The sequence below is a fragment of the Sparus aurata genome, chromosome 8, assembly GCF_900880675.1.
Source record: "Sparus aurata chromosome 8, fSpaAur1.1, whole genome shotgun sequence".
Classification (NCBI taxonomy): domain Eukaryota; kingdom Metazoa; phylum Chordata; class Actinopteri; order Spariformes; family Sparidae; genus Sparus; species Sparus aurata.
In genome coordinates this window covers 29,858,496-29,872,158 of record NC_044194.1, presented here as the reverse complement: position 1 = coordinate 29,872,158, position 13,663 = coordinate 29,858,496, and the positions used below count along the sequence as shown (strand labels likewise).

Sequence of the window (13,663 nt, the reverse complement as noted above, 5' to 3'; positions counted from 1 at the left end):
ACCCTAAGCTTTGTCAAGTTTCAGTAATATAACAGTCATTTTAACCGTATTAAGTGACGACTAACTGCCTCCTGTGTGTTCATTTCAGTGAGGTAAATGGAGAGATATGACTGCATGTTGGAACAACACAGTGAGACGTGAATTTGATCAAATCCGCCCACAACTTCCTTTCAAATGTGCTGCTTCTCACACATGCGTCATTATGCTCTTCAAAAAAAAAAACTCTTAATACCAGTAGCAACTTTATTTAAATACAGTATAAAAATATTGTAGGAATATACAACAAGATATTTTTCGTTATTTTAGCCATTGAGCCTTGATTGTCTTTGTAGGGACATATCTGTCAGGAGGACACAGCTGTAAAAGGTCCAGTGGTCGGGGGCATACACATGTCAAATGTTATCGCTCAAGCGGAAAGCAGAATGTCTTGTTTCCCGTCCTGCAGCGCAGCTCCACACAGTCCAACCGGAGCAGGAATGGTCCATCTTCATGTTCATCAACCACACTCTAACAAGCACAACATCAGACACATAAGAACAGTAACCAGCTGATCAATTCTACGCAAGTCATTGAGTCAAAACTGCTGTGACTGAGGCCAAGTCGTATCATCTGTACCCACTGTCATCTCAGCTGCTGATGCTCAGGAGTGTTCAGCAAAATACACATGTATAAAAAAAACGGGGAACCATCCAAGCTGTGTACAGCAAGGATGGGACCTTGTTGACTTCGACTGAGGAGGTCATAGGGCGGTGGACGGAGTACTTTGGTGACCTCCTGAGTCCCACTCAGCCACCCTCTGTAATGGAGACAGAGCTGGAGGATGATGGGGTATCATCGCCAATTTCCCTGGGTGAAGTCACTGTGGTAGTCAAACAACTCCACAGTGGCAAAGCCCAGGGATTGATGAGATACCACCAGAAATGCTGAAGGCTCTGGGTGTTGAGGGGCTGTCTTGGTTGACACGCCTCTTCAACACTGCGTGGGGGTCGGGGTCGGTGCTGAAGGAGTGGTGGTCCCTCTCTTTAAGAAGGGGGACCAGAGGGTGTGTGCCAATTACAGAGGTATCACACTACTCAGCCTGCCTGGGAAAGTCTACTCCAAGGTGCTGGAAAGGAGGGTCCGGCCGATTGTCGAACCTCAGATTGAAGAGGAACAATGCGGATTCCGTCCTGGTCGTGGAACAACGGACAAGTTCTTTACTCTGGCAGGGGTCTTGGAGGAGGTCTGGGAGTACTCCCAGTCCACATGTGTTTTGTGGATCTGCAGAAGGCGTATGACCGGGTCCCCCGGGATGTTCTGTGGGAGGTGCTGCGGGAGTATGGGCTGTCGGGATCCCTTCTCAGGGCCATCCAATCCCTATATTCTCAAAGCGAGAGCTGCGTGCGTATACTCGGAAGTAAGTCGGACTTGTTCCAAGTGGGTGTTGGCCTCCGCCATGGCTGTGTCTTGTCCCCAATCCTGTTTGTGATATACATGGGCGGGATTTCGAGGCGCAGTCGTGGTATGGAGGGGTTACAGGTCGGTGACCTTAAGATCGCATCACTGCTTTTTGCAGATGATGTGGTCTCCATGGCATCATCGGCTGTAGATCTACAACGCTCACTGGATCAGTTCGCAGCTGAGTGTGAAGCGGCAGGGATGAGGATCAGCACCTCTAAATCTGAGGCCATGGTTCTCAGTAGGAAACCGTGGATTGCCTACTCCAGGTGGGGAATCTGTCCATGCCCCAAGTGAAGGAGTTCAAGTACCTCTGGGTTTTGTTCACGAGTGAGGGGATGATGGGGCGTGAGATTGACAGGAGAGTCGGAGCAGTGGGTACAGTGTTGCATGCACTTCACCGCACGGTTGTGACGAAAAGGGAGCTGAGCCGGAAGGCAAAGCTCTCAATCTACCGGTCAATCTTCGTCCCTATCCTCACCTATGGTCATGAGCGATGGGTCATGACCGAAAGAATGAGATCTCGGGTACAAGCGGCCGAAATGGGTTTTCTTAGCAGGGTGGCTGGGGTCTCCCTTAGAGATAGGGTGAGAAGCTCAGCCATCCGGGAGGGACTCGGAGTAGAGCCACTGCTCCTCTGCGTGGAAAGGAGCCAGTTGAGGTGGTTCGGGCATCTGATGAGGATGCCACCAGGGCGCCTTCCTAGGGAGGTGTTCCTGGCACGTCCAACTGGGAGGAAATCTAGGGGTAGACCCAGGACCAGGTGGACGGATTATATCTCTTCTCTGGCCTGGCCTCCCCCCAGTCAGAGTTAGCCAATGTGGCCGGGGAAAGGGAAGCCTGGGGCTCGCTACTAAAGCTGCTGCCCCTGCGCCCCGATTTTGGATAAGCGGTTGACAATGGATGGATGGATGGACGAACAGTCATGCCTACAATATTGATGCAATATTGATATTGAAGTAGTTTGGTCAAAATATGGTGATATTTGATTTTGTCTCCCAGTCCAAGCATTTATAAAGTGCTTTTGAGGAGATTTCAAAATTTCAAGGCATTCGTACATTACGACATGGCCTAAAATACTATGAACACGCAATGATTTGAGTACCTGCAGCTTCTTCATGCACTCCTCCATCTGTCCTGTCATGTCTCCAACACACCAGGCCAGACTCACATGGAAAGACGGATCCTATTAAAACAAATCAGAGTGAACATTATGGCAGAAACACGTGGATGTTGTGAAAAAAATGTTGTCGCTATCTCCTCACCCTCATGCTGATTTAAAGTTGGGTGAAGTTTTGTACCCCACAAAACATTTCTGGAATTTTACAGCAAAACAGTGTTGCAGACTTCTCCTAAACAGCTGCACTAGGTGGGGATACCAACATTGATTTTACAAAGGCAATATCTTACAACACACAGCTGGGGTTATGCACCTACTTCAGACGTGGGTAATGCCAACACTTTCAGTTTTGCAGTTAAAGTGAAGATCTAGATCTACAAGGGGGTAAACGATGTCTTTTCTAATAACGTTGGAATCTCAAGGCTCACCCGAGTCTCAGATTATGTCAGATGAGCAGTATGGGGCCAATTTTATTCATTTATTTGGTTGTTTTTTACTTTTAAAACATGTTCTCATCTACTGCAGCAGGAGAAAGCTCCGACACTGTTTTGCTGTGAAGCTCCAGAAACGTTTAGCGGACTACAAATTTCATTGCATGGGAGCTTTAATCACTGAATTTCAATTTTTGGGCAAACTCTTCCTTGAAGAGAAAACAAATATTAATGATTCATCAGTAATTAGCTGATCATTCTTTCATCAATACATTGTGCTAAACAATGTAAATGTGAAAACACACCAGTCCTGTTGGCTAAAATTACAATTTTGATCATGCGATTCACTAATTTAGCACATTCACTGTATTCACTGTTAAAGACTAATTCAGATTTAAGAGTGACAAATTAACTGGTTCACATTGAGAATCACATGATAAAAAAATAATCAACCTCATAAAAAGTGTCTAGGCGAAACTCTGTCATTGTTCTGTCTACTGCCTGGACCAGGTTCAACAACTGAGCATGCCCAGTACACACTTCCATCCCCAGAAATGTCCTGCAGGAGACATCAGACAGACACAAAACAGCACAGGGAGTAAGATATGAAGAAGTAATTCCCAGGAACTTAACACAAATAAGGAAAGCACACCAGTCAGATACATGCATAAATGGGTCTTCAAATATTTTCATCGTTTGGCCATTGCCAAATAATGAAAATGTATATGTGGCACATAAACCAACTTTTTGGCAACAGACAGATCATTTTTAAATTATGAAACCTTGGCTGGAAACCAAGTCATCCTGTATATCTGGACTATGACAAAGATAGTTAAAGACCTTAACTGTACCTTGTTCTCTCAGCGTTACAGTAGACCCTCAATCTCCCGGCCGAGCACACAAACCTGTCAACAAGAAAGTCAACATTAATCAGCTTTTTGGTCCATTGCATGTCTTTTTTCCAACTTTATACTTACTACTGCTCGAGACAAGTGATGCTCAGGATGCTGCTTGAACACATCACCTTGAGATAGTCATTACAGAGCTTTTATATATTTCTCTTTTTATTTAATTTCTCTTCATAGTTTAATTTTACTTACTTTCTGACCTTGTTTTTTGTGCTACAGGTTTTTTTTAATTTCATCAGCACAACCATTGTTTTTGTGATGAAAAAACAATGGTTGTTTTCTCATCACAAAAAACAACCATTGTTGGTCGGTAAAGATTTACCGACCAACAATGTCGGTAAAGATTTACCGACATTGTATTTTTTATTAAAGGGTGCTTGTACAATTAAATTACATTTACATTAAAAATTATTCTCTGTATATACTGAGAATAGAGCTTTACACCAGTGTTAGCGATCACTGGTGTAAAGCTGTGTTAGCGATCACTGGTGTAAAGCTGAAAGAGTACACAAATCATAAGAAAATATAAGTTCTTACAAAAGCCAACTGAATCCTGTGAATGGGTATTTAGCAATGGCAAACCTCTTGCAGTGCACCAGGCCTGCTCGGAGGCTCTGAGTGAAGGGCTGGATCCAGTGGTGTCTCAGCACCACAGTCTGAGACAGGCTGAGGTGGAACTCCTCCTGCGAGCTCAAAGGCACACCGTGGGCCTTCGCTACTGAGAGCAGCTCCTCCAACAGGTCCCTGAACTCCTCCTCAGGGTGGTCTGATGTGGAGAGAAGACAGGAGAGAAAGCACATTAGACGTTCCAGGGGTACTATGGGCCAGGACGTGTGCTGATGATCAGTCAACCAGTGTCAAGTGTGCTGATCTTACATGGCAAGTAAACATAGGTGGCCCAGTTGCCTCTCTCGTGTTTGAAGGAACGGATGCGTCCGCCATGAAGTGTGCCGTCTTCAGCCTGAGGGTCCACATCCTCTGGAAACATGGCCAAAAGGCATCCAGGAAGAGGTAACCTGCTGCATACAGATCACAGAGTGCTCACTTCATTCCCCATTTCATATTTCACAGTTACCTTAAAAATACAGTTTCAATATGTTTATCATCCAGTGTGGTGGTGACAGTTATCAGAAGTAAATAAAAAAACAAACAAACTAATAAATACATTTCCAAATAGTTAAGAGTTTCCCTTGTCGTCATCTCTCCTCATACAGTCTGGTAAATCACGCTATAATACTCCGCCTACAGAAAGCCACCACACAACTCTCCACATACCTTGTTTTAGGAACGTGTTCCTCAGTTTTTGCTTTCTTCCTCGCTGGGCAGTCACCCTCACCATCATCTTCCTCTCGGCACTGTCGAGAGCAGCTTTTATTCTGAGCAGTCGCCGCTTCATTTTCCTCCTCCGAGCTGCTGCTGTAGCCCACCAACATCCCGAAGTAACGCTACGTTATATGTCAGGACCAATCAAACATTATATAAACATGATGTTTAACAATAAAACTGAGTTATTAACACACTTATTTAGACTACAGAGGAATGAAACATGTTTGTTTGGCTTGCAAACGTTTTTTCAAGTGACTTCCATCTGCCAACCAGCGTCTCTTTGCGCTTCCGATGTAAACAACCTGTTGTAATGCGTATTTAGGTCCGACTGAAACACAGTCGAGTCTCTAATCAGTTCCCCCTTCAGAGGCTGGCTACTATACTGCAATATATATATATATTTTTTTCATTTTATTTCGATGTGGCCGGCATAATAAAAAAACAAAACAAAACTGATATTGCTTAATTTGTCAATAATGTATTTATTATATGAGAACATTTAAAAGAGGTGACAGGTTCAAGCTGAAACTGGAGTAAGGTTCCATTATTTTTATATAAATAATATTGACTTATAACCAGTCACTAAAACATTAATTTCACTCGTTACGACAGCAGCATTGAATGTGGTGATCTTATTTACATTTGCAGGTGTTTCATTGAAGCTGTGTGCGTTTGTGTTTGTGTATGTGTGTGTGCGTGTGTTGTGAGCATGCCAATTAACTCTTGGTTTATTCATGTTCCCGTGCGCGGGCAGAGGCTCAGAAGCTAGCCGATAGCTAGCTAGCAATACATAACAAAATGCATATGTTTTCGCCAGCTGAGAGGATGCCCTAGGAGCCAAACACATGTATATGTGAAACGAAAGCGTTTATGGCGTGATGTGGGAAGTCGCGGGAGTAATTTGACCATTTTAATGACCCGCGAATCCCAATTATTTCGGCCCCCGGAGCCACAGCGCCCGAACAAGAGAGCATCCGAGCACCATTTGCGGATGTGAAGAAGGAACCTAACGCTATTCGGGGTAACAGCTAGCCTGCTACAGACTGGGAATTTATCGTGAATACTCAGTACGCTTGAATGGACTCTCCGGGTATGTAAATACGGAATTTCTCATCACTGTTTACATGCACCACTCACTAACAAACGCGCCGCCGCAGCGGTTGCTACTAGGCTATTATTGTGCCGTGGCTAGCTTGCTAACGTTAGCTCTCTCCTGCGCCTCTGTGGCGGCGTTAGCAAGCGGCTAGGCTTGCCAGCTAACCTATCTTGATTATAGTGATCTTTGCCTGGAGACGAAAAACGTTATGATGCGCAGACGCTGCCTTCCACTTTTTTAACCGCGAATCGTTCAGCATTTGGATTTTTGCATAGACAGGGGTGGGACTACATAACCAGTGTAATAAAAAATATAAATATACGACCTAGCGCTAATTGGTCGTGTCTAAGTGTGTATAGTGAGTGCTCACTTGCTGTGCGTTTGTGCGATCACAGATGTTGCACATTTCCGAGTTGTTTATGATTACGTTTCATAGCGCTGGGTTGATTTTAGCAAAGTCAACTTACAGTAGAAACTATTGTGAAAATGTTCTGAATCCCCCTGTCCTCTGTGCTTTTTGGATCGTAAATAAGACTGATGTAAACACGTCCTGCTGTCACCTACGTTTTACCTCCTGTCAGAAAGAACTGCTCAGACATCCTGTTTGAGAGGCTGAATACAAAGTCTGGTACTCGGCTGTTGTAAACATTGCAACATGCCTACTATTTTACTTATCTTCATTTTCTTAATGTCTCCCTGTTTCTGTTTAGTTTACACAGAGGGGACAGAACTGGCTGTTCAAGCTGATGGAGCAAGTGTGAATCTTTATACATTCAATCTTTGAAAAGCAACACAAATACTTTTTCAAAGACACTGTTGTTAATGAGTTATTTCTTTCCGACCATTGATATTTTTATTCTCTTTCATGCAGATACCACCTGAAGACCCAGAGTAGAGTGAAAGTCGGGGATTCCTGTCATTGAATCCTCCGTCACAGCCCCACCACCAAGCACGCTTGCCTGTTCCTCAGTACCAGTTGCTGAAATGGAGTGAGTTTCTTGCCCTGTTATCCTAGCACACTCTGAAGCCTCTGGCACATTATTTAATCCCATTTACCTTTTTTTTTTTTACCTTTTCTTTTCAGTTGGGCCACACCAGCTGCCAAACTGAATCCCTACACCCGAGCCCGCATGACGGAGGCCTGGCAGCAGCATGCAGTCGCTCCACCTCAAGTTGTCCACACCCTCCCCTCAGGAGCTGAGAGCGCATTGGGCTGTGCTGTGTATGGCATCGTACTGCAGCCAGATGCTACGTCTTTACAGCAGCAGACCCAGCATGGACAGCACAGCCAACATGGCCAGCCACATGGCGGGAGTCAGCAGCACAGAGCTGGGCAGCACAGTCAGCAACAGCACCCCGCCCAGGCCCAGCAAACATCCTTGCAGGTAGGGGCAGAGGGAGGACACAAATGTGGGGCATGTGGACATGATATCTCCCACCTGGCCAACCCACATGAGCACCAGTGTATGGTTAGTCAAGACAGGTCATTTCAGTGCACACAGTGCATGAAGATTTTTCACCAGGCGACAGACTTGCTAGAACATCAGTGTGTTCAGGTGGAGCAGAAGCCGTTTGTGTGTGGGGTGTGTAAGATGGGTTTCTCCTTACTTACCTCTTTAGCCCAGCACCACACTTCCCATAACAGCAACAACCCAATGAAGTGTTCAATATGTGAGAAGACCTATCGCCCCGGTTCTTCTGGCAACAACACACCCAACTCAAATAATCCCCAGCAGCCCAGCAGTGATGGGGCGTCAGCCAGCAGCAGCTCATCCATTCTCCCTTTTCCCTCGGCCCGAGACCGGCCCTACAAATGCTCTGTCTGCCAGAAAGGCTTCAAACACCTGTCAGAACTCACACGGCATGAAAGGGTGCACACGGGAGAGAAACCCTTCAAATGTGACACCTGCGACAAGGCCTTCAGCCAGTCGTCACACCTCCAGCACCACCAGCGAACACACAGCAGTGAACGCCCGTTCAAGTGTGCCGTTTGCGAAAAGAGTTTCAAGCACCGCTCCCACCTCGTGCGCCACATGTACGTGCATTCTGGTGAGCACTTGTTCAAATGCAACTTATGTGAGCTGCACTTCAAAGAGTCATCAGAGCTCCTCCACCACCCTTGCCACCCGCAGGGTTCCCGCCCGTTCCGTTGTGCCACATGCGGTAAGGGTTTCAAGCGGCCGTCTGACCTTCGCCAACATGAGCGCACGCACTCAGAAGAGCGTCCCTTCCACTGTGACGAGTGTCAGATGAGTTTCAAGCAGCAATATGCACTGGTGCGACACAGACGCACACACAAAGACCCAACTGACCGGCCGTTCAAATGCAATCTGTGCGACAAGGGCTTCATGCAGCCCTCTCACCTCCTCTACCACCAGCACGTCCACGGCATGGACAACCTGTTCAAGTGCGCCTCATGCCAGAAGGAGTTCAGCCAGTCAGGAGAGCTGCTCAGACACAAGTGCGGTGAGACGTCCAACACCTCGCCCGACAAGCCGTACAAGTGTGACGTTTGTGGCAAGGGCTACAAGAAGAGCTCCACGTTACAGCGCCATCAAAACTCTCACTGCCAAGAGAAGCCCCTCAAGTGCTCGCTTTGCGACCGGCGCTTCCTGTCCTCTTCGGAATTTGTCCAGCACCGCTGCGACCCGTCGCGAGAAAAGCCGCTGAAGTGCCCTGACTGTGAGAAACGTTTTAAATACTCGTCAGACCTGAACCGACACCGGCGTGTACACACGGGGGAGAAACCATACGAATGTGGCCACTGCAACAAGGGCTTCAAACAGCGCGAGCACCTGACCAAACACCAGAGCACGCACTCTAGAGAGGGCCAGTTCAAGTGTGTTTGGTGCGGCGAGCGGTTCAGTGACTTGGGCTCTTTGCAGGATCATACGGTGCAGCACACAGCTGATGGAGGGGGTTACCCTGTGCCCCAGTGCTTATAAATCCTCATGACTATTTCCCCTCAACAGACGCTCCCCTCTCTTCTTGTTTGTCTCTTTTAGGCTTTTTATTCAGCCTAACTATCATCACATTTACAGGACACTCCAGGCTACTATTGATGCACTCATTCCCACCAGTGATACATAAAGTGTAATTTTGCTTTTCCAAACTTCCCGTCTATACTCCATGTCCCTGTCATTCCAGAAAATCATGAGGAGGCCTTTTGTTTTTCTTCCTGCACTTTCCTTTCTGTTACACCTCTTAGATGGAAGCTGAATCTGTCCTTTCCCACTTTTTCTCAGCCGCATGCTCAGACAGTTGATAGCAGTGTCAGAAGTTACACAGAAACGGGTGCCGTAACACAGGTTAATCTAGAAAATACTTAGATCTTTCCGAATTTCTTGCCCACAACAAAAACATCTTTATTTTTGTAATAGTTTGGTGAGTAACAGAAACTGTCTATACGACAATAGTTTCCACTAGGGGGGGATCATTACCTTGTTTTCTCTCCCTCTCCTTCTCCTATGACATCTCTTCCCCACTCTTCAGTCTCTACCTCCCTCATTCTGTCCATATCTTTTTGCATCCTCCTCCTCCTGTCTCAGCCTGTCTCTGTTTAGCATCAATAGACTGGGAAGTTTGACTAACACTTTTGGTTTCCATCTCCCCACAGTAATACAGAAACAGTCTATTGACCCACCTGCCCGCTTCCCCATCCCTCTATAAGTTTTAATGTTTACACTTATTATTTAAGAAATGGCCAGTAAGCTCCTCAACATATGTGAAGGGAAACACTGCTGGGGGACTTTTAGGATTTATTATCTTAGAGTGAAATAATTCGGATGATAAAGTATCTGAGTGTATGTGTGGGCCATGGTGTTTATGGCTACACATGTTTGTACCAAAACACCAGTATGAAGCAGCACCCAATCCCAAAGGTGTGCAGACTAACCAACCAGCTGAAGTTAACCAATAAAATCCCCGATGATTGATGGCGATCTCACATTTGAGTATGTAGAAATATATATTTCACACTAATATACCTGTCATATTCGTAGAGAGGTCAGTGCTGTGCGACTAATGCGTCCTGAAAGCATCCGCGTTTGAACATTTCTCCTTTCTCAGCCTGTACATACTGTGGTTGTATGAGACGAGTTGGAAATGTCTGAACGTGTCTTTTCTTAAAAACAATATGTAAGAACTGTTTTTGTATTATTGCTACTTTTTACCATGTGAAATGTTTTGACAAATGCTCCTTGTTGTTTTTGTAGTCCATGTAGTGATTGTATCGGTATGTCGCAGGGAATCTCAAAGAGCCCCCTGCGTGTGTGTGAGTCTGAGTGTGTGAATGTAAACAGTATTCTGTCAAACAGGGAAATTCAGACTGTAGAGAATTGTATTAGAAATGTCTCAACAGACCGGCGCCTTTTTTTAAAAATTTTACTAACCTTACTGGTCTGTGTGAGCTGTTTTTGCGGGATGAACCTGCATTTTGTGTTAAATATTTTCCATGTTTTCAAAGAAATATTAATATTGTTTTTCTCCTGTTACATGTTGCGTTAATGTTGATGTTGTGTCCGTCAGAGAGAATGACACCCTCCTCCTCTATGAATGCTATGAGATTCTTGTTGCGCATAAGACGTCTGGAACACAAGTTGGTTTACATTTCAGCGTTGATCACCACTCTTTCTTGCTCTGTTCATGTGGGGAGCTGCTCTCCCTCTCCCCTCCCCTCCCCTCCACTCACTGTTGATTCATGGTTTGAGTGCAGTATTGAATACAAACAGAGGAGGCCAAGGAGACGGAAGTCATTTTAAATTTTTTTTTTTATTCTGGCATAAAATTCTTTGGTTTTTGTTTTAGCCTTAAAATGAGGCCACAGTGCCTCCCTGCTTGCTTTCTGTCTCTTCTCCTTCATCATGCGAGGTCAGATGGTTGGTTCCATCATCCATCATGTTTTTTTTATTTTTTACTTCCTGAATCTGGCATTATAAGACTTTGAGAACAACAACTTAAAGTATTGAAGTACTGTATGTTTGTTTTTTTTCACATTTGTTTATATTTCTTTTAATGAATATTCTTTAAATTGATATGAATATCTATATTCCTCAAGGGAGAGACCAGGGCCTTGGGGTAGGTTTGGGATAAGGCTGGCTATTTTTTTTAGGGATCGACCGGGCTGGACCAGATACAGATGAGTGGTGATCAAGGATGCCGATTGGGAAATTTGGAGCCCACATATTTGCAGTGAAAATTAAAATCTTGATGAAACTTGGAATAACCAGTGATAGAATGTAACCAGTCAGATAGTGCTGTGGCCGTGACATTAATTGAGAGCACAAAGGTGACTACCGAAGAAGGATGCTGCATCAGAGCCAAACTATTGCCTTTCTAAATTAATTGATCTGATCAGCAATCGGACACCAAAAAAACACTGATACCGATATTTAGAAAAATGCTCAGTATCGGCCACCAGATAATCGGTCTATCCCTATTTTTTAACACAGTTTTTACAATGTATAATTGTTTCTGAGGCCAAATTGCACAACCTCTACGCAAAGAATTATGTTGGTGGTGGTCTGTAAGTTGCATAATATCAACAAAAAGCATCAGAAATCAGTAAGAGTGGGTTCATATTTGCCAAGAATTCTGTGTGATTGATAACGTTTTAGTTGTAAATTGGTGCTGATCCAGTATCAGATGTGCAGAAAGTCACTCCAGGTGCAGGGCAAGGACCTAAAATACTGTTTAAAAATAATATTAATTTTATACAAGTGTATGTTCAAAGCCTAAGAATTATCCCAGCCCCAGCAGCACTGGTTTAGTTATTAGCATTATGAGGATGACTGCCTGGTCATGCGTTTGTCCTCTGTCATGTAGTACTGTTCAGGTGTGTAGAACATTCAGTGCCGGGGAGAGCTGCGCTTGTTACGTCTTGATTTATACTGGGTTTATCAACAAAAGAACTTCCCGTGTCCATCAAGAATTCATGGAAAGGAAAGGAAAGTATCCTGTATAAGCACAAACTAAATAAATCCATCCTTCTGTGTTTTGACTGAATTTGAGTTAAGTTCACCCACCCACCCTCCTCTTGCCTTGTTCAGTTCCAATAAATAAACCCGTCAGACCCTGGTGTCTCTCGCCCTCTGCATGCTTGCTGTGTTAGTTCCTGTGTTCTGTCCCTGGGAACTGGTGCTAACCCTCCTCCTCACAGCACTGTTCCCTCCTATAGCTTTTTCAAATTGTACTGTAGTTTATGTGAATGATGTTGAAAAAAAGAAAAGAAAAAACTTTGTGGCGACGTACAGTACATGTACATTCATGCTAAGATTATCTGTATGTATGTAGCATTCAGTTACACAGCACTAACAAATAAAAAAAATTCATTTATAAACTTACACGAGTCAAGAGATTATTTTAAGAAGGAGAGAGAGATTCTGATTTATGAGAAGTGTTTTTAGTAATTGGTGGCTTTTGTTAATTTCTAGAATATTTACTTAATTTCTTGAAAAGTTATATTCCAGCAGGCCACATTCATTCAGTTCTTCGTCAGTGCCGCCAAGATAATTTATACAATTAAAATGTAGAGAAAATACAAGCGTTAAACGTCTGACCAGACAGGTGTTGTATCTGACCTGTCCTCTGTTGATTAAGTGTTCTAGATTAAGCCATTAGCCATAGCTCACATAGTTTGCAGTGTTCACATGTTTATGTCTTCACCAACTGGTGGAAACAACATGTTAAAAAATGCATTGCAGTTACCAGAAAACTACCCGTGGAAGATGGCCTTCCCCTTCGTGTCATTGTTAAGATATATTCATTATTACTGGTGCATTAATATGTAATTCTGATTGAGATTATTTTGATTACTTTAGATGTTGTGGGGTAGTGAAGACATACATCATATTCATGAAACTGTAATATTTTGTATAAAACATCTTCATATATAAAAAAAGAAAAAGGTAAATCTAGGGGAGTACAATATTTTCATCTGAAGATGTTGTAGAGGGGATTTGGAAATTACTCAATTACCTTAGAGCAAATTTACTTTTCACCAATGTAATATTATTTTAGCACAAGTGGTCACATCACACAACTAGACCCTGATGGCCACTTAATGACCTCAAAAGAGCAGCAGATGCCTCAGGAAGAGGCGAGATGTTGCGCTGCTGACATCCTTCCCCAACCCGTTCAGTCACCTGCCTGTGGGAAAAGGTGGCTACTAAAAACGTGAAATGCAAAAGGCCTGCCGTAGAGCCAGTGTTGGGTTTGTCTTTTCTGGACTACTATAGAAACATGGCGGAGTGTGTGGAAGAGGATCAACAATGATCCTTTGTTTCAGGTGATGAAATGAAAACATAAAAATTATAATAATCATAATAATAATGAATATTTGTTTCCA

General features: G+C 44.1%; 2 protein-coding genes across 4 annotated transcripts; one reads left to right on the top strand and one right to left on the bottom strand.

Annotated features, from left to right (window-relative positions):
* Positions 1–225: 225 nt before the first annotated feature.
* Positions 226–5,554, bottom strand: usb1 (U6 snRNA biogenesis 1). 2 transcript variants are annotated; one of them, XM_030426399.1, is made up of 7 exons: positions 5,172–5,554; positions 4,773–4,912; positions 4,479–4,662; positions 3,840–3,893; positions 3,442–3,547; positions 2,543–2,623; positions 226–507 (listed from the first exon to the last, which is right to left on the bottom strand). In XM_030426399.1, exons 1-7 carry the CDS (start codon positions 5,327–5,329, stop codon positions 400–402), a joined length of 831 nt encoding a protein of 276 aa, XP_030282259.1. In that variant the 5' UTR covers positions 5,330–5,554; the 3' UTR covers positions 226–399. The 2 variants fall into 2 exon arrangements, with proteins under 2 accessions (XP_030282259.1, XP_030282258.1); XM_030426398.1 differs by having other exon boundaries at positions 4,773–4,915; positions 5,172–5,545.
* Positions 5,555–5,893: 339 nt separating this feature from the next.
* Positions 5,894–12,659, top strand: znf319b (zinc finger protein 319b). 2 transcript variants are annotated; one of them, XM_030426392.1, is made up of 4 exons: positions 5,894–6,312; positions 7,029–7,073; positions 7,190–7,307; positions 7,403–12,659. In XM_030426392.1, the coding sequence occupies exons 3-4, from the start codon at positions 7,303–7,305 to the stop codon at positions 9,261–9,263; spliced, it is 1,866 nt and encodes a 621-aa protein (XP_030282252.1). In that variant the 5' UTR covers positions 5,894–6,312; positions 7,029–7,073; positions 7,190–7,302; the 3' UTR covers positions 9,264–12,659. The 2 variants fall into 2 exon arrangements, with proteins under 2 accessions (XP_030282252.1, XP_030282253.1); XM_030426393.1 differs by lacking the exon at positions 7,029–7,073.
* Positions 12,660–13,663: the final 1,004 nt, after the last annotated feature.

Bases quoted from the DNA above. Each gene is read 5' to 3' on its own strand.
- usb1 (XM_030426398.1), bottom strand. From the start codon at position 5,329: ATGTTGGTGGGCTACAGCAGCAGCTCGGAGGAGGAAAATGAAGCGGCG. The intron at 2,624-3,441 runs GTTGATTATTTT...TTGTTTTAATAG, and splicing joins GCCTAGACACTTTTTATGAG to GATCCGTCTTTCCATGTGAG. The intron at 508-2,542 runs GTACTCAAATCA...TGTGCTTGTTAG, and splicing joins AGTGCATGAAGAAGCTGCAG to AGTGTGGTTGATGAACATGA.